Consider the following 21,190-nt stretch of genomic DNA (forward strand, 5'->3'; position numbering starts at 1 on the left):
TTATGATTCTCAAGATCATAAACCTTGTATGCTTTTTGTCCTGGTGGATAACCAAGGAAGATGCATGGTGTAGCTCTAGGATCAAATTTTGTCCTATTTGTTTTAACAGTAGAAACATAGCAAACACACCCAAACACTTTTAAGTGAGCAAGAGAGGGTTTGCAGCCATAAAGCAACTCATATTGAGAATGGAAATGCACACTACTGAGTGGCATTCTGTTTATTAAATGAGTAGCACATAGGAGACATTCTCCCCAAAATCTTGTTGGAACTCTGGACTGGAAAAGAAGAGCCCTTGCAGTTTCTAAAAGATGTATGTGCTTTCTCTCCACAACACCATTTTGTTGTGGAGAATCAATGCAACTTCTTTGATGTAAAATCCCCTTATCATGATATTGTTGTAAAATTTTGCCTTGACACAACTCTTTGGCATTATCAGTTCTAATACAAAGAACTTGAGTTATAAACTTAGTTTCAATAAGAGTGAGCAACATATGAAGAATTGGAATAGAATCAGTTTTGTGCTACATCAAGAAAACCCAGGTAGGGATGGCAGTGGGGCGGGTCAAGTAGGAGACCCGCCCCATCCCTGCCCAAGTGGGGCGGGGATGGGTCTAGATTTGGTGGGGTTGGGGCGGGGATGGGGATTAAAATCCTACCCGCAATGGGTGGTGGAGCGGGTGTGGATTTTATGCTATCCCCGCCGCATCCCTGCCCGCCCCGCCCCATCCCCGCCCGCCCCGCTCCACCACCGCCCGCCTTACATATATATGATTAAAATTCTACTTATATACTTATATTATTAATAGTTTTATCTTGCAATATATATATATATATATATATATCACTACTAGAAAAGGAGTGTTGTGAAGACGCTTTTTGGCCCAATTGGCGACGCATAAAAGCGTCGCGAAATTTGCTCTCGACGCTGCCAAAAAGCGTCGAGCAGAATCAGTCGGCAATTCGCGTCTCCAAAAAGCGTCGCCATTGGCGACGCTGTACAACGTCCCCCTTACCTATATAGGCGTCGCCACATTGGTTAGTGGGGGTGCCATCAATTAATTTATAAACGCTTTAAAGTGTCCTAATTCGAGACGCTTTTTGTCGACTACAATTAGTCACGACGCTTTTTAGTGTTGAGAGAAATTTGGCTGGAAAATTATTCTTATATTTGTCATAAGTTTTTGACAAGGAAAAGCGTCTAGATTTTGTATGGACTCTTTTGATACGTTTTTCATAATTAATTAATTAACAAATAATTATATATAATAATACAGTAATAATATAATATATATATACACACACTAAGGTATAAAAAAAAACTTTGATCAATATATTATAAATATATACTAAGATAATTAAAATCCCTACAAATATTGCATATTCACCAAAATCCAAGCCATATATGTATTTTTCTATAAACATAATTGCAAATTGTATGTCGTAGTTAAGTCTAATTAATAAAAATATCCAAAGTGAAATAACCTTGAAAATAAGCTAACTAATAAGATCTAGCGCGCTAGCAAAATAGATGATGATACGATGGTAGCTACTTTGAAGCCATCCGTTCTTGATCTGTTGCACCTTCATTATTTTCGAGTACCTTCAAAAGGAGATAAAAAAGACAAAAAAATATAATCAGTAATGATAATATATATAAAAGTTTAGATTAGCAAGCTAAGAAAAATGGCTACAATTATGCACCAGCACGCATGAAACTTTTTAAAACGAACGAAATTTCATTATCTTAAGAAAGATAATCATAGCAATAATTCAATAAACAGCAATCAACATTCTATGTATTAGAATTACTCCTAATCATGATGATCAGTAAAAGCACAGTAGACATTACCATAGGAGCAATGAAGAGAAAAGACTATAATCAACATATTTCCAAAGAAAACCATTAAAGCTAATTAGAAGCACCTAAACTATCACAGAAAGAAAGTATTCAGCCAAATCACTCCTCCTTTCTCCAGTTTCATGAGTACCAGACATCTTTTGCCTCTGATGAGTAATGCCATAACCATCAAAATCGAGACGTGAAAGAAATTTAAATACCTTTCTACCATCTCCCAACAGGAGCCTTGACACCATGACCCAAGTAATTTTCTCTGTGTTTATCAACCTTTACATCATCCCAAGTGAATTCTGAAAATGAAAGATGATTATCAAAAGATACCCATAAAATATGAGAAAGGAAAATGAACACAAGTCAAACAATAACAGAAATTTACAACATTCCTAATACCAAATCACAATTCCGGAGAAGAAAATGCAATAAACCAATAATTCTATCACAGCATACCAAGAATTATACAATTAGAAAGAGAGTTCAGAGAAAGAGAATGCATTAAATTATAAGCTAATCACATCATTCCAAGAATTATACCTTGATTGTGTCTTGTACAGTCACTCTTAGCAAGAATAGTTTGTACAGTCACTCCTAATCATGATGATCAGTAAAAGCACAGTAGACATTACCATAGGAGCAATGAAGAGAAAAAAAAACATAGCATCCTCAAACCAAACCCAGTAATATCATGTTATCTCATATATTCTCCCCATATGTTAGACAAAGGAGCTAAAATAACATGAGAAGCTAACTGCCCTTTCATTAATCACCCAAGCCCACAATCAATCTATTACAGCTCCCTAATGATGTAAATGGCTGACCCTAACGATCAAAATCTTCAGACTACTACAATAGATTATGTTGTGATATTCTTTCATCCGTGCTCAATGGTTCTAATAAACACTGTCTTATCAATATCAGGATCAAAATTAGCTGGTCCTGACCTGTGGTCATAAGCACTTGAGAGCCTAAATCTATTTTAAAGTTAATAGCTGCAAAAACTTCTCAGAAACATCAAACACCTGTACCAGGCACTTTGTTTGCCCTCATTCTAGATTTGAGACTTAAAGCAACCTGTCCGAGTAGTTCTATTGAAATAAAATGCAATACAAGAATAATAAACCTCGGCACAAATATAAACTTTTCAAAAAAGATTCAAATTGCAGAATCAACAGTTTCCAAAAACTGGCCCTATTGTAAATCATAATGCAATGACTAGCTAGAAAATAATCATCAATACCATTCTTTGAAATTCGTCGAAACAATCTCATCAACAATACTGAAAACTGATATGCATAATGGACGGAAATTAACTGAATAAAAAAAGAGAATTGCAACAGAAACTGACCGCGAGAATAACAGCTCATATCTAGCTTCGCATACATATAATGTTATGTTCATTGAACTCAATGAACCACGACATAAAGTCTCTGCCAGCATCTCTGTGATGTTAGGTTAAATAATTAGAAGGCACTTTATAAGGGACAGGTAAAGTAGGTGTCTCGATTAAATGATGTGAAAACTTCACCAGAACAGTGTACTTGATAATTCAAACCCGAGGTGGGTTGTGTTTGCATCATTGTTCTGGGTGGTTTTTGTATAGGGCAGCAAAAATAGAATGTATGTCTAAATTTAAGCTGTTCATCGTTGTACAAGGGTATATTAGAATAAGCATAGATGCCATATGAACATAAAAATTGCTAAGATTTTGAGATCATCCAGGAATAACATACTTTATGCTTATTTAAGTACAAAAAATAGACAGCCAAGTCAAAACCAACTGCTGATTATTCAAAAGAAAACAGCAGATGCAAATTTTTCTAGATGCATCTATAGCACATTAATAAATATATAATTGTATATAGCTAAATTAAGTTGTTGGGTTTTTAAGCAAGTGATTCATACATATATCTGGGTTATGAACACTGATTTTAGGCTTGATAAACACTAATTCATTATTGTACATTTTTACTGTGATGCTGTTGAGATTATCCGGGTTTGTTGAAGAAGGATGCAGAATACACAGCTCTTTGGCAGATTAGGATCTATAATAGCTGCTCACCACATTAATCTTCCAAAAGAAATAGTGACACTTTTAGCAGGTCTAATCCCATCCTTATGCAGCAAATACTTTATATTTCTACTATCTAGTTAACTGATTCTATTTCCTAAAATATTGCTTCGTAAACTCTTAACACTTATTACACATAATTTCCATTTTGTCCTTAGTTTAACTTGGACATACCATTCTAAATATAACTCATAGAATATAAAAAACTTTAGTGAATACTTATTGTCTATAGTGGGCATTAGCTAAAGTTTTGTTACTAGTTGGTTAGAAACGAAATAAGAGTTGAGCTTAGTTAAAGAAAGAAAAACTCACATTTAACAAGTTTACCTTCTAGCTACAATTACTCTATTACCAAGCACTTTACTACATCTAAATATAACTACTATATATAGAAATAAGAGAATTTTCAGGTGGTAATTACCTAAACTGAACCTTGTTACGAACTCTGAATGATCACTAGAACAATGGGTGCCATTTTTCAGAATGTTGCCATGATGTCCTTTTGGGCAAGAGCACTTGTAACCACAGGGAGTTGGTACATGTATGAGAGCAAGGGTTGTTTGGCCCAGCACACTCATCAACATCTGCCAGAGAAAAGATATGAAAGATGATCTCATTATAGTAGTTACTGAGTAAAAGAAAGCTACCAAAAGCATTAGTGTAAAAACAGATTAAATTAGATACTTATTTATGGAAACAAGAAATCACTCGCTCGACTATGTTAAATACTGCATGGAAATTTCAAGAAAATTCGATGTCAAATTGCAGAATTTTTATGAAAATTAGAAAATCGGATGAGAATGTTACAGAATTGCAGAAAAAAGGCAATCATTCGAGACAAACCTGCTGACGACTTGTATTGAAATTTCCAGAAATTCGTTGTCAAATATTTCAATTTCGCGAAAATCTTCGCAATTTCTTTAAGACTGATAGGAGGTTGAAGATGAACAATTTAATGAAGAAATCGAAGAAATGAAAAAAAAAAAAAAAACGGTAAGAATTGGAGACATACCTGCTGGGCGCACGAACTGGAGAGTGAATTCGGCTAGATTTGAGACTGAGATTGAATTGTGAAGAATTAGGGTTCGTGTGTGCGTGGAGTACTGAAGTGGGAAGTTAGGCGGTTTCGCTTCTTGACTTCTTGTATAGCGTTCCTAGAAGGTGAAGCGCTATTTAACATAACACGTGAACTGCACGTGTCCTGAACGACGCCTAAAAGCAATGAAGCATCTTGACGACGCTTTTAAGCATTGAGGATAGGCGGGAATTTGCAAACCCCCCAACGCCTATATCCACGCGTCGAGGATAAAGCGTCTCGAATGTATGGCTTTTGTAGTAGTGTATATATATATATATAGGTATGATGCAGGTACGAAGTGGGTGTGGATACCCATGAGGGTGGTGTGGGTGGGGACACAACAAGAATCCGCACTTTTAGCGTCTGAATTTATCGTCCGGCACAATCAGACGCAAATTAGCGTCCGCTTTTGTAAAATTAGCGTCCGTCTTTAGACGGACACTAATTAGAGTCCGTTTTTCGAGAATTAGCGTCCGACTTTTGAACGGATGCTAATTACCGTCCGTTGTACAAGCTTACCGTCTAACTTGGCGGACGGTATTCAATGATATCATCAACAAAAATCGCGACCCACATTATTTCCAACCCTATCTCTAACTTCTTATCTAATTTTTTCTCTCTCACCATTCTGCTTATGTTTTCGTCGGCGGCATTCTTACGATTTCACTGAACGCGATCTTCTTGCTGTCTTTGCTCAGTACGAAATTTTTAGCTTTCATTTGTTGTAATTTTTTTCGTTAATTTATCTTTTTCGTCAATTTTTCAATTCGTTTAGTAATTTTTTGTTTTTTGATTGAATTCTTTGAAGATATGGCGAAATGGTGGATGTTAATCTTGTTAGAGATAAGGCCACTGGAAAGTCCAAAGGTTTTGCATTTGTGGCACAACTCTAGCCCGCATTCTCTGATTTGAAGCAGGTTCGATCGATTTCTGAGCCAATCACCGTCGCATGTTTTCGTTTTAGGGTTAGTGATCTTTTTTGGGTTTTTTATTTTCAGATCTAGTTTTTTTTGTTAATTTCTCAATTCTCCTTCAAAACCCCATATTTATCCTCTTTTTTTCGATTTTTATTTTCGAATCCTTCTTTCGTATGTTTTTTTTTTCGTTCTCATTGAAAAAGAAAAGCGTTGTCAATGTAGAGTAATTGAACTTATTGCGTCAGAAAATTTCACATCTTTTTGTAGTAATTCAAGCTTTAGGAAGTGCTTTAACCAACAAATACTCAGAGGGTATGCCCGGAAATCGTTATTTAATGAACACATTGATGTAATTGAAAATCTTTGCAGATCAAGAGCACTTGAATGTTACAGATTAAACCCAGAAAAATTGTGTTGAGTGATTTATAGGATGTTTTTGTAAATTGGAAAAGATGTGCTATTTCTGAACTCAGCTAACTAGGTTGCTGATTTGAGTTCTCAAATCCATCAATTGTGTTGCTCAGCTCTGCAAATTTAGCATTGACTAACCCATTTAATGAAAATGAAAATCAAGATAAGAATAAGAGTGGTGTTAGTTGGAGATGGAAAAATGTTCATGCTCCTCCATCTTTTTTAGGCTTCCCTTTTTCTGCTTCACATCTTCTTATGTAAAATTGTAAATCTATGTTTTTTTACAGTATTACATAATCTATATGAGATATTTATGCAAGTGTTAAGAGTTGTTTATACAAGTATTGTGTTATGGTTAATTTGTCATCCTTTTTTTTTGTGTTGACATAATTATGAGTTCTTTATGCAAGTTAAACTTAGACTCTAGATGACTATTTTTAGTTTACTCTCTTTTTGACAGAAGTATGATAGATAGATACTCTTGTTTGTCCAGCTCAGGATGCACTCTTCCGGGTGCATGACAGAGTGATTGCTGAAGATGCAGGTGCTGATGATGAGCCAGATGGAAATCAACATGTTACTGCTCGGTTGCTTGTTCCCTCTGATCAGATTGGGTGTATTATTGGGAAAGGTGGTCAGATTGTTCAAAGCATCCGCAGTGAAACTGGTGCTCAGATTCGGATTCTGAAAGATGATCATCTGCCCACATGTGCGTTGTGCACAGATGAACTTTTGTAGGTAATGCTGAAATGTTTTATTTAGTTGACTGCTGTAGTGGAGATGTTACTGTCATAGTTATCATGTCCGGGTTATATATTGTCCACATTTGTGTTTGCAAGCAAAATAGCTCAGGTAATGTTTCCTTTTACAATGATTGTCCTCTTTCACTTATCTTTTTGTGCATGAGAATGGCTAAATTTTAGTCAGCGAAATTTTGAAAGCATGAGATTGTGGGGGCATTCTAGGAGCTTCACTTGGAAGTGCTCTTTATGCTGAGTTCAATTTTATTTAGTCGCGAAGAGATTTCTTTTTGTAAGGTTCTGGGGCCTTCTTTTACACAATTACATCATTTTGTTGTTTGAGTTGATGATGTAAGGTTCTAGGGCCTTCTTTTACACATTTACATCATTTTGGTGTTTGACAATCAACTGGAACACAATGTGGAAATTATGGTAAGTATGCAGGTTTATTGATGTTGTAAATTTGTCATTAGTGCAATTGTTGAGTTGACCAAGTATGACTTTCAGGGGCAACGGTTATTATAGTTGCTTCGGTTCCTTCTAATTACATTTAGTTGTATAATTACATTCGAGAGTTAAGGATTCTCCCAGAGTAACTGCTATAATTATATTGCTGCCTTCTAATTACATTTAGTTGCTTTTTATAGACTTAGAGCTACTTCTTAAGCAAGTAAGATAACAGATTTGTTTCCCACTAAATGTCTAGCAATATTCTAGCTGACACAAGTAACAGAAAGTTAGGAGAGTAATCTAGGTGGCAGCATTTCCTTTCTTGCCCTTTCTCACATATGTGATGATTGGCGTTGTAGTGGTGGCTTGATTCTCTGCAACATCCTGACCAGATAATTAGAGAAAATGGCTTTTGTATACCAATAGTCTGAACCTACACATTTAACATTTAAATTAGTCATATTGTATTAGTGGAGAGTATGCTTCCTAGTCTCCAATTGATGTGTTAGAAGATTGTACTGGGATTTGTCTAGGTACTAGACAGGCTTTGTGCTTAAATGAGTATACAAGCGGACTTCATTTTAGATCTTTTCATCTTTGCTTCACATTTCTGGTCTATGTTTTATAAGACGGATCTGAACTGTTTTTCCTCTTGGGACAGGCCTGTAAATTTACATCTACTGAAATGTTGCTTGTCTCAGTTGAAGCAAGTGTAGTTGGTTTAAGTTGTTCATTTAATTTTTTTTAATAATTGTTTTTTTCTGGTTAATTTCATTAATTTCTTTGTTTTTGTTGATTTGCAGGGTTATCAGATTTGCGTTTGAGTCCAAGATTTTTGTTGTGGAATTTTAAGTGTACATGTAATTATATGAGATTTGTATTAGATTTTGTTCTAAGTATATTAGAATTTAGTTCTAGAATTATTTTTTACTTGTATCTCCATTTATTATCAATAATAATTGAATTGATTAATTTGTTTGCCTTAATAAAAGAAGTATGGTATTTGTATCATTTCATTTCTTATTACATTTAAATATCAATTAATTAAAAGCAAAAAGCTATAACATTTAATACTAGATAACCAAAAGCAAAAAAAAAAAAGTGCAATAATGAAATGCGTCCAAAAGCAGCACTGTCAAAACGGTTGCTAATTAGCGACTGCCAAGGAAGCGGTCGCTAATTAGCGACTGACAAGCGGTCGCTAATTAGCGTGGCGGTCGCTAATTAGCATCTGCCATGGCTGTCGCTAATTAGCATCTGCCAAGGCGGTCGCTAATTAGCGACTGCTGTCGGCGGTCGCTAATTTCAAAATATCGGTCGCTAAAGTTTAGCGACCGCCTGTCGGACGCTAATTTAGCTTTTAGCGACCAGGTGTTTTGCATCAGGCGTTTAGCGACCGTTGGCGGACGCTAATAATATTAGCGTCCGATCCCGCGTTTTTAGCGTCCGATTTCTGCAGACGGAAAGGAGTGACATTCTTGTTGTGGGATGAAGTGGGTACGATGCGGGTATGAAGCGGGTGTGGGTACCCATGCGGGTGGTGGAGTGGGGATGGGTATAAATAAATACTTGGTGGGGCGGGAATGGGTCTGGAATTTCCCCCCGCAATAGGTGGTGGAGCGGGGATGGGGATTGAAATTTTATGCGGGTGCGGGTGTGGAGGTACCATCCTCCGCACCCGCCCCGCCCAATTGCCATCCCTAAACCCAGGTATGTCTAGTAAAGTCATCAACAACAGTTAAGAACATGTTACAACCATCATGTGTTTTAGCCTTGTAAGGCCCCCAAACATCAACATGTAATAGAGTAAAAGCTTTATTAGTAGTGCTAGAAGAAGAGAATTTAGGAAATGAAACTCTAGTCTGTCTAGCTTTAGGACACACCTGACAAACTGTATCAGTGGCCACATTATTTGCAAAACAACTATTGATAAGATGTAGTTTATTAAATGGCATGGGTCCTAACCTCAAATGCCAGAGTTTTTGCATCTTCAGTGAGAGCTGGACAAGCTGTTCCATCATAGGAAGTTGAAGGAGACAACTTAGAAACTTTGTCTTCTACTGCATATAAGCCAGATTGGAGTTCACCAAGAACTTGGGAATGATTCAGTAAAGGACCCTGAATCACACAGTTGTTATGAGAAAAGACAATTTCACAAGATAAATCTGTACACAACTTATGTGTAGATAGCAAATTAAACTTGAATTCTGGTACATGAAGAACATTTTCAAGTTTAATGCCATTGTCAAGGAACACTGTACCAATATGCTTCATTGTTGCTGTTTTCCCATCAGCTATTGTAATAGTGTTAGGATAGGCAGTAAAAGGTGAATAAGAATCAAATAGTTCCAAATTAAAACATATATGATCATTAGCTCCACTATCAATTATCCATTTAGAGTTAGCACAACTGAGTAAACATGTACCTGCAACATAGGCACTGGCAATGGGATTATCTGGTTTATGTGGCTCAGCAACTTGCTTGCTGAGAAGATGAACAAGATGATTATATTGGCTGATAGAAATAGGAGCAGAATCTTGATCTTCTTTAGACAAATCTTCAAAATCACTATCACCATGAGCAACATCAGCTACTTTCTTCCCTTTGCCTTTATAACCTTTTGCTGACCGATATCCAGGAGGAAAACCATGTAATCTGTAACATTTTTCCTTTGTATGACCTGGCATATGAAAATGATCACAAGAAAAACTCCCAGTAGAAGAGAAATTCCTCTTGTTGTTTGCAGGAAATCTACCCTTGGATGCTTGATTTCTCTTATCAGTGGCTGCAAATGCCATATGTCCCAAAGATTCTGAAGATAACTCACTAGTTTGCCTTTGTTGTTCTTGTTGACTCAGCAATCTATAAGCTAGTTGTATGTTAGGTAGAGGCTGCATCATTAGGAGATTGCTTCTAACATTGCTATACTTATTATCTATCTTCATCAAGAGCTGAACTAGTCTTTCTTCCTGTTGTTGTTTGAGAATCTTCCTTGTGATACCACAAGAACAACCAGTACGTGTACAAACTGGAATAAGATTCATTGCACTCATCTCATCCCAAATACTCTTAATCTGAGTAAAGAAATCAGCTATAGAAGCAGATGGATCATGTGAAAGATCATGAAGAGATTGCTGCAGAGAATATAGTTGTGGACAAGAACTTTGAGAAAATCTTTCTTCTAAGTCGTCTAGCCAGATTTCTCTTGCTGTTGCACAGTATATCACACTCCTCGCAATAGTATTATCAAGGGATCTCAGAATGTATGATATAATGATGTTATTACATCTTTCCCAAGCAGTGAAGAATTTATCAGTTATAGGTGGTTTATCAAGAGTACCATCCACAAATGACATTTTATTCTTAGCAGAGAGAGCAATGATCATACTTCTCTTCCACTCACCATATCCTACTCCATTAAATCGTTCAGAAACAAGAGGAAGAGTAGGATTTTCAAAAGGATGAATGAAATAAACACTAGTTGGATCTTGTGTAGGAGGTAAGGTGGAATTGCTTGTGTTTTCAGAAGTTTCAGGCATTTTGAAGGAATGAAAAACACAGAAAGAAAGATATGGATTAAAGAAATCAGAAAGAGAATGAATTTAGAATCTGAGAACTTAGATTCTTACAATGTAATCAACAGATTACTTTGGATATCAATGATTTCAAGTCAATACCACTCAAAATCAATTAATCAAAAAATATTCAAGTCAATACCACTTGAATTAACAATCAACTTTTCAAGTCAATACCACTTGAAAAATTTAAAACCAGGATCTAACCTTCAAGACATAATTTCTTGAAGAAAGAGAATATCAAGCTAACTAGAACTCGAATTCAATCAAAAAATAGAAGAAATAAGGCAACGAATTCGTACCTAATCCAATACTACTTTATCATGATCTTAAAGATGAACATGAAAACAAAATTGCGAGATTTCACCTGAGGATATATCGACTGAATAATGATTCAGTTTGCGAAAAACTCAACTATATTACGGATTATAGCTCTGATACCATAATAAAGTTCATCAACTGAACTTTAGATCAACATAGAACAGATTTCACCATTTGAACTTCTATTCATTTCATTAAGAAGGAAATGATACTAAGACATGAGAGAAATATAGAGAAAGAATAGAAAATGAGACTTTATTAACTTGTAATTGAATGAATCAATCTCATTATACAATATGTATTTATAGTAGGAGTACTATACACCTTTAATACAGAAATGATAGCTAACAGATGAGGCTAGCAGAAAGTTATTACAGCCAGCAACTTGTAACTAACTATAAAATCTGTTATGCTTCATGCTGAGCTGGAATCTGTAGCTTCTCTTTGGGTTGCTCAGTAGCTTCAATTGGACTTGGGCCTGCACTCAGTCTTGGGCCTGTATGCTGAGATGATATACCATGTATATCAACACTCTTTCATTACTTTATTTATTACATCTACTTCATTTAAGAGCTTTGCAAGAGTTCATTGAGAGAATTGAGTATTACTTAGCTTCCTTCATCATTTTATTAACATCATATATAGAATTTTACATATCTCAATGCATAATTTTTAATATTTATGTCACTAATTGTATATAAGTAAAAAAAAATTATATATCTTTATATAATCTCTTGCAATGCACAATTATTGTGTATCAATATTATTATGTATAATAAAACTTATATATGTTATATCAATATCTATGTTCGTAAAAAATTGTGTATAAGTAACTTTTTTTTTGGAGAAAATTGTTGTTTTTCATCATAGATTTACACAAGCAATAACTTTATTTTAGCAAAGTAATTAAATTTTGGAAAAAAAAAATTGATCTCCAACTCAAGGAAAGGCTACTGCGTTTTCTTCCCATCTCATGAAGTATAACAAGGACTCATTAAAGGCTTTGCAATAACCTGCTAGAAAATATAGTGGTCAAAGTATTCAACTAAATCCAATACTTAATTGCTATTATCACTTAACAAATGATCATGGTACTTACGAAATTCTTAATCGAGGAAAAGTTAATAATTCTCTCTGCCCTAGGTACTGTCCAACTTGACAGTTTCCACAGATCGACAAAAGTTTTATTTCAATTTAATAATCAAACTTCACATCTCAACTTGTTATAAATTAACATGTGAACATGAATGATACCAAAACAAGCTAAGGAAAAAAAATTAAGGCGGCAAAGCAAGACAACTTCATTGGTCTTGTGTTAGGATATCTAATTATCCATATATCTTTATTTTTAGTTCAATGTTGCTTATCAAAATTTGTGGGGTGTAAGGTGTGTTGAAGATGAATCATGAAACAAATAGGTGAAAGAACGAGTTATTGTTGTGCCATTTGTGTGTTGTGTTCGAGCTATAACATTGCGTCAAGCTAGAGCATTTTGAGAAGCACAACAATGGATCAAAGCATGAACAATAGAAGACCACGACTTGTCCGTGGGGTTGGATGAGTACCATGCAATAGTAGAATAAATGTTTATTGATGCGGTCATTAAGTAATCTATTACGACAGTTTTGGCCGTGTAGTAATTAAGCGTGCAACAATACATACTTAATCTATTGTTACAGTTTTTTACCGCAGCAATACCTTACAAAAACCGCAGCAATAGGTGCACTTTTTTTTTAAAAAAAATTGAAATTAAAATCGTCCTACTACTTTTGAAATCAAAATGCAATTGAAACTGAAGGTTACTAAAACACACGGTACAACACTTCCAATATTGAGTATAAAATTATAAATAATGAAAATAAAATAATTACAATATCCAAGAGATTAAATAAAAGAAAGAATTGTTTCCCAATTTAGTGTTGGAAATAAAAAATATTCCAAATCTAGTGCTTGTCTAAAACTAATTCCTTATTCTGGTGTCCATGTAGGCTTGGAATCCCAAACCTATTATTTTACTCCCCTCCACCTTTCTCTCTCCAGTAAAAAAAAAGTCTGATTTCACTACCACTGTTCATGCCATATTTCTCCAGTAAAAAAAAGTCTGATTTCTCTCTCCAGTAAAAAAAAAAAGTGATTTCACGACACTTTCCTCCAAAACTCCTCTACAACAACACCACCACTGTTCACGCCATATCACTCACTGCACCACCCAGCGGCCACCGCGGTCCTCAGCGGCGCATCTCATCATCCCATCGCAGCGCCTCCCCTCCAGGTAACTTGCACGTTTTCCATGCTTTTCGAAATATTGAAAAAACTCATCATGCCCTATTTTTTCGATTAGTTCTTGAAAAAATTGGTATGGATTAAGTTAGATTATGCTCGAATCGACTCTTGAATTGAGTTTAGGAAACCTAAATTACTTATTTCTTATATCTTGAAAAGTCAATTGGATTTTGATTACTTGGTTTCTCTTGCTATGTGGCGCATCAACTGAACTTATTTTAGAGGAAAAAGAAGCTTGTTTTGATAGTCCCCTGTTTTTGAATATAGCTGAAGAAACGAAAATTTTGATTTATCTTTGTATGCCACTAGTATTCATACACCCAATTCCTTTATTGTTTGCTGAAATGGAAAACTCAAATTACCCATTATCTGGGGGTCATTCACACGGATGCTTAATGATGACCAATTTTTTATCGATCAAATGAATGTTGAAGATGAAACTCAACATAACAGTCAATTACAGACTTCTACATCTACTATGGCCAACCAATAACAAAATGAACCAGTAGGATTAAATGAGCTTGAGTTTGTGTCTTTGAGTCGTAATTATGCTGATGCTGATGGAGTAGACAGAGAAGGGGAAGACGCCAATGAAGAACTCCATGTGGTCATTGGTAACGACATCCTTGTAGAGGAGGAGTAGATGAAGAACATATTATAGTGGCATTAGGTGCTCCAGTTCAAGAGTTTGCCCGTTTAAGTGATATTGATGATGCTGAAGTAAATAAATGGATTAATTAGATTTTCATGGTGTCTTATAATCAGGTGCCGAGTTTTTTATTGGACAAGAATTTGCCAATAGAACTGCATTAATTGATGTTGTTACTAGCTATTCAGTTAAAAAAAAATCAACGTTTTATGGTGTTTGAGTCTAGACCTCACACAATCACTTTGAAATATGGTGGAAAACCAGTTCAGTGTTCTTGGAAGCTTAGAGGTTCACAAAAGAGTTATTCATTTGAAGTATTTACAGTTGCGTCTTACGAAGGTCCTCATGGTTCCACATGTGTTAGCGACACCCTTCAATTAGATCATCGAAATATGGACTCTAAGTTCATTAGTTACCATATAAGGAATCTTGAAGAGATAGATTTATCCATAAAAGTTCGAGTTCTGATTGAGGTTACCAAACAACAATTTCATTTCACAATCTCATATAAGAAGGCTTGGCTCGAAAAACAAAAGGCAATAGCTCATGCATTTGGTGATTAGGATGAATCTTTCCAAATACTCACACACTTTATGCAAGCAATAAAGGAAGCTAATCCAGGGACTATTGTTCACTTTGATAACCATCGAACTGCTGATCCCAAGTTCGAGATTTTCCAAAGAGTATTCTAGGCATTTGGACCCTCCATACAAGGTTTCTAGCATTGTCGGCCCCTTATAACCATTTATGGGACCCATTTGTATGGTAAATATAAGGGGACATTTCTTATAGTTATGAGTGTTGATGCTAACCAAATATTCCCCCTTGCTTTTGACATTGTTGAAGCTAGAAATGGTGACAGTTGGCCATGGTTCATGGCATGTATTAGGAGATTTGTGACACAACGAATTGGTCTGTGTGTACTTTCAGACTGACATTTGCGTATTATGAAAATTATGAAGGAAGATAATAGCGGTTGGACTGAGCCATATGCGTACCATAGGTTTTGCATTCGCCACTTGACTTCAAATGTCAACACGGAATTCAAGAACAGAGAGTCGAAAACAAGTTGGTTGGACAGCTTTCCAACATCAAAAGAAGAAATTTTATCACGGTTTGAATATGATAACAAAGATGAATGAAAAAGCTCGTGAATACATGGGAAAGATCGATGATTCAAAGTGGTCACTTTGTCATGATGGAGGCTACAGATATGACCTCAAAACAACCAACTTAGCGGAAGTGTTCGACAATCTGCTTAAGGGAGCTCGCTTCTTACCAATCACAACATCGTGAAGTTTACTTTCTTTCGAGTTAAGGCATACTTTGTGGAGTGACGCCGATTGTCAAAAAAAAAGGTTGTTAGATGGTCATGCATATAGTGTAAAGATAACTAAGGATACTTGAATGCTAATACAGAAAAAGTTATGCACCATAAGGTTGATATGTATCATCATGAACAAGGCATTTATCAGGTTACAACAGGTCGTGGTGGTAGGAGTGATAGAATGGGTGGTCATTTCCACACCGTGAATCTTAGTCTCAAGACTTGCACATGTAACAAACTTCAGATTTATAAAATCCCATGTTATGTGCTTGCTTGCTGTAGAGCATACATCTTGTCTCCCTCTCAGTTCATTGACCCTTTTCTCACATCTAAAGAATATATGAGAACATATGATGCTAAATTTTTTCTAATTCCTGACAAAGACTATTGGTCTCCTTATAATGGACCTAATGTAATTACTTATGCTGACCAGAAATGCTCTAAGGGGTAATCTCCATCCAAACAATTGCGAAATGAGATGGATGAATCAGTTCAGGGGAAAGTAACTTGCAGTATATGTAGACAAAAAGGTCATAATAAGAAAACATGTTCATTAAGGTAGTGGTCTATATGGATTATTATTTGAAATTCATATCTATTTTTTTTTTGTCTATGGTGGAAAAAGATTCAAGGAATGAAGTGGCACCATTCGTCACATATTAGTTATGATTAGGCTTTTGGAAATATAATGAACTTATATCTAATGATTTTGTATGTGAACTAGTTACATATCTTGTTTTTTTTGTTCGTGGAGATATGTTATGCCATTGGAATTTTTCTGGTGCTAATTTTTGATGTTTAATTATTTTGGCGGCCATATGTTTGCAATGTTGAATTATTTTGGTGACATCATGTTTTTACCTCAATTTTGGCAATCAACATGATTAAATTGGTAATATGAAGATTGCCCGTAATAACTTTGGTCCTATATGAATTATGAGCAGCAGTATTCATCCCTTCTCTTTTTGTGTTTGGAGAGAAAATTATTTTCAAAAAAAATCAAATTGTCGTGGAGAACTGGAGATGGAGAGAGGAGTAGCAAGTCTTTATTTTCTACAATTCACAAGATGGTGAGGAGGGTTGGAGTATTGTTACAATAAAAATATTAGCTTTGTAATTCCAAGCCTACATATACACTATGGAATAAATTTTGAGCAAGCACCAAATTGAGAATTTGTGTAATTTCTAACACTAAATTGGGAAACGATTCTAAAATAAATCACAAAAAATAATGAGGAAATGAAAGTAATTATATACAAAAATTAAACAAAAAAAAGTTACAGGAGGAGTTGGGAAGCACCAAATATCGACAGCGAGTCGGCGACCCACGAGCCACTACCAACGAGCCAACACCCACCACTCACGAACCACGAGCCACCACCCACGATCCACGAACCACGACGACCCTCGACCCACGAAGACCCACAAGAGATGCCGACCCACTAACCACGAACCATGACCCACAAGACCGTGAAATTTCAAAATGACGGTAGGTTACACTAGAGAGAGGGGAGTAGGAGTGGGTTCGTGGCTAGTGAGAGCAAGCAAGAGGGATGAGTAGCCAGTAGGAGTCATAGGTTACACTAGAGAGAGGGAGGAGTGAGAGGTTACACGAGAGAGAGAGGGGGAGTAGAGTGATGTTAAGCAGTGGCGGACTTATAGGGTACAAAGTGTACAGTTGTACCCCAATTTCAAAAAAAAAAAAAAAAGCTTAGGAAATAAAAGCAAAAAGAAAAAAAAAACAACGCTCCTCAATACTTAGACTCACATTGTTGAGGGAGGGGTAGTGAGAGTGAGGGAGGTGCGCTTAAGTGTAAGAACCGCAACAATTTATCTGGTTAAACTGATCAAATAATTTTGAAAATCTTCCGTTGATATCTATTGTTATCGTTTCCTTCCAGAACTGTAGCACTAGGTTAATTTTTAATTTTTCTTTTGTCGTGGTTTATTGTTGCGTATGGGTAATATCGCAGCAATAAACAATTATTCTACTAGTGATCGCTTGTCCGTGTTGTTGGATGAACACCACGGCCTGCCAATGTTGTTGACTTCCTAAGTCATGTTTTTGGTGTTTAAAAGCATCAAAGCCACATCCCAGGTGTGGTGTTTGAGGAAGACCATGGCCTGGCCTTAGTGTTCCCTCACTTTGGGATTTACTTGTTTTCCTACTCAGATTTAGTTTCCTATTGCATTAAGTTTTCGTTTTAATCCTAGTATAAATATGTTTGAGGCTGTTTATTCATTGTACGTTAAGTGAAATTATTATTCTTTAATCTAGAGATACTAGAAAATCCTAGAGAAAGGTTACACAGTCTAGAAAGATTAAAGAATTCTCATTGTATCATCATCTCATGATATTCAAAGTTCTAATGCAGTGTTCGTTGTTTTCTCCCTATTTAAGTTTCCACGTTAAATTTTCTTGTGTTATTTATTGCTTTGATTTCTTAATTCCCTCGTATATATATATACTTCGATTGCTTAATTTGTTAGCACTTACGATATGTATTCCTAATATAGCGCCCTCAACAGAACATTATATGAGATAGAGGGGGTAATTTCATGATAAAAGCGGTAATAAAAGCACCGTGCATTGTGGGGGCGTTTAATATTACTTTTATTTTCCTAATTGTAAAAGAATATTTAATCCCTTTCAACACTTTTCTTTGTTAATTCTTTAAATGAAGAGATAAGTCCACGTGCATAATATACATTCTTACAGCACTATATACATAAGAATCAACTAGCTGGCATAGGTAAACTTGACAAGAATATATATCAGTAGGCCACTACATATACATAATGCTAACTTTGTGGAAAATGAATAATTTTGATTCCAATTCCCATCCTATAAATTGATAGTCGGTTGCTGAAACCTAAAGTACTCCCAACGACAAATACACAACAACCACACACACATCCACAAATAACACACTGAAAGATGAGTTCCTCTACTGAACAGAGTTTTCCTGGAATTGATCCGAATGATCCAAAGATCCAACTTCTTGCTGCTTGGGCTGTGAATGAGTACAACAAGAGCGTAAGCCTCGACGTATCCTTTCATTATTTTTTGTTCTAAAACAATTTGCAATTTTGTTAATTTTACAAGATCAAGTTCATAAATTACTTCAAGTGAAACCTCGCAATCATACGTACACTTATTCAGTGTGATATTAGTTCTGTCTTTTAAATTTCTTTTTTTCCCTCTACACTCACTTGAACAGATTTCAATGCACTGTGAAAAAGAAATATGGACTCGGAATTACTAAAATAATAATCTCTCAAATATACTACCTAATCAACAATCAACATCGTGGTTTAAGTGTGACCCTATAAGTCTAAGTTAGTTTAGTAATAAATATTAATTTTTTATTAATATTACAAGTCAAGATTAGCTTCTAATAAAGCATAATAACTAACGAAGCTATATTAGATCTATCTAATAAATTTATAACTTTATTATTACATTGAGTTATCCAAAATTATACGAAAATATTTCCAGCAAATTCTATTCCACTACTCCCAGCAATTCTCGATGGTGCCCTAAGCATTTTCAAATACAAGCAAGATTTTGAATCTTTCATTAAACACAATATTTTAAGTGTAAAGAACAAAAAAAAAAAGCCGAAAGAGGTATATAGATTCGTTGTAATGCTAGTGAAATTTGCAGGGACATTGCCTGAAGTATATACAAGTTTTAAAAGCATATGCACTCTGGAGTAGTGGTGTGAGCTACTATATTGATCTGGAGGCATCCGATGGTTGTTTGTTGCACAAGTTTTCTACAATAGTTTTTGTACGGGAAACAACCAACACTATTAGACTCTACAAATTCGAGCCTTTGTTGGAATCCCAGCCTCTGTTGGAAGCCGATGCACGTGTCGCTATAGCCAACTAATCTTCATGCACTCCCTAAACCTGAATAATGTGCAACCTAAGTAAGCATTTTTGGTGTAAATGTTAAAGTACATCAAAACTATATATTATGACCTACTCTGGCTACTACTTTTACAATGTCTTACGTGACTTGGGCTTTGTACTACTACTACGTGCCATATATATATACCTTCATGCAGGGAAGGAATCTTGTGAATTTTAATTTTTTTTTTTTTTTGGAGCATGTAGGAACCTGGCTTTAATTATAAGGTCATGCAATCGTTATAAATTGTATCTCAACATATGTGATACCAACAATCGTACTCAAGGTGTGGCTTAATAAGTCACTCATATTCACATTATACATACCAACAACAAGAACAACAAGAACAGTAGTGATCGTGAAAAGATCTTATGAAACAATATATAATTACAAAGAAAGAATGCTATATATTGTATCTCTTTCATCTTGTGTTTTCTGTATGCTAGCTATATAATACTTCCTTCATCATTCCTATATATTGCAATGTTTGACTTATTTGATAGTTTTACATTAATTGCAACATCACCTTATTTGATAATGGAATCAATCTATTTATCTACACATTAGATGGGTTTCTCTTTTTCTCTATCTCTCTTTTCTTTGAAAAAGTGTGCACGTACTCATTCCCAGAGCCGTCTCAAACATTTTGGAGGCACTGTTCAAATCTTAAAATTACGCCCTACAATTGAACTTTGGTAATTTTAGTTGATAAAAAATGATCTTATACTACCTCCGTTGCCTAAAGATCTTCCCTCTATCTGTTTAATAAGTGCGTTTCCAAAAGATTTTCCCTCTATTTATTCCTTATTTGGAATTTTTTTCCCCTTTTTCACCCTAACATGTCTCTATCATATCGTCCACCATTACATTATTAATTCAATTTTACCCCCTTTCTCTCTCCTACTTTATCCACCCACCACACCCCACACAAATGGATCATCCTTGGTATCTGTAGGAACAGTAACAAGGAAGATCTTTAACAAACGGAGGAAGTATTAGTATTATAATTTTATATTTATATTCCTGCAACTTAAAAACCAAAAACTCAAACCAAATTGAAATTGTATATAACATATCAATACAAAACCAAGCTATTAATTGATCTACTTACAAAGATGATAATTGTTTTACTATCTCAACTACCTAAAAAGTTATACTAAAGAAAAGAATAATTATGTAATGGAAGTAGTTGACCTGTGAATCAGCCTTCCTGCGAATTCTACTTTTCTTCTTTGGCAAACATCAAATTCCAGCAAAACTCTCTTCCAAAGAATGTCGAATTACCAACAACAGTAGCAACCAAAAACAAAAAAAAAGTCCTTTCCAAATGAGTGATTTTTTTTTGCTAAAAAAAATTAAAAGTTGAAATCTTTGATTTTTCTAAAAATAGGTTGATATTGGATAGAAATATGTAAGGACATAAATTTTTAGCTGCTAATAAATTATTTATTGGGGAGAAATTAATATTAATTCTGCCATTGATACTTAAATAGTATTACAAGGATTGAGATTTGTGAAGTACATCATTCAATTGTAGAGGAATGTGAGAGGGTTGAATGAACGTTTTGGTTAAAGAAGAAAAAATTAATGAGAAAG

The 21,190-nt window shown here is 35.1% G+C and overlaps 1 protein-coding gene and 1 long non-coding RNA gene across 4 annotated transcripts; both read left to right on the forward strand.

Annotated features, from left to right (window-relative positions):
- Window positions 1–5,548: 5,548 nt before the first annotated feature.
- Window positions 5,549–8,456, forward strand: LOC125492489 (uncharacterized). Of its 3 annotated transcripts, none has more exons than XR_007269090.2 (4): window positions 5,549–5,701; window positions 5,813–5,969; window positions 6,793–7,504; window positions 8,326–8,427. It is a non-coding gene; the product is annotated as an uncharacterized LOC125492489 (long non-coding RNA). The 3 variants fall into 3 exon arrangements; XR_008967404.1 differs by having other exon boundaries at window positions 6,796–7,504; XR_007269091.2 differs by having other exon boundaries at window positions 5,550–5,701; window positions 6,793–7,070; window positions 8,326–8,456.
- A 10,092-nt stretch (window positions 8,457–18,548) lies between these two features.
- Window positions 18,549–19,774, forward strand: LOC104900965 (uncharacterized). Its single transcript, XM_010688502.4, has 2 exons — window positions 18,549–18,715; window positions 19,346–19,774. The coding sequence occupies exons 1-2, from the start codon at window positions 18,617–18,619 to the stop codon at window positions 19,571–19,573; spliced, it is 327 nt and encodes a 108-aa protein (XP_010686804.1). The 5' UTR covers window positions 18,549–18,616; the 3' UTR covers window positions 19,574–19,774.
- Window positions 19,775–21,190: the final 1,416 nt, after the last annotated feature.

The sequence above is a fragment of the Beta vulgaris genome, chromosome 8 (assembly GCF_026745355.1).
Source record: "Beta vulgaris subsp. vulgaris cultivar EL10 chromosome 8, EL10.2, whole genome shotgun sequence".
Lineage (NCBI taxonomy): Eukaryota > Viridiplantae > Streptophyta > Magnoliopsida > Caryophyllales > Amaranthaceae > Beta > Beta vulgaris.

Coding starts and splice junctions, on each gene's coding strand:
- LOC104900965 (XM_010688502.4), top strand. CDS start 18,617: ATGAGTTCCTCTACTGAACAGAGTTTTCCTGGAATTGATCCGAATGAT. Junction 18,716..19,345: donor TGAATGAGTACAACAAGAGC/GTAAGCCTCGAC, acceptor TGAAATTTGCAG/GGACATTGCCTGAAGTATAT.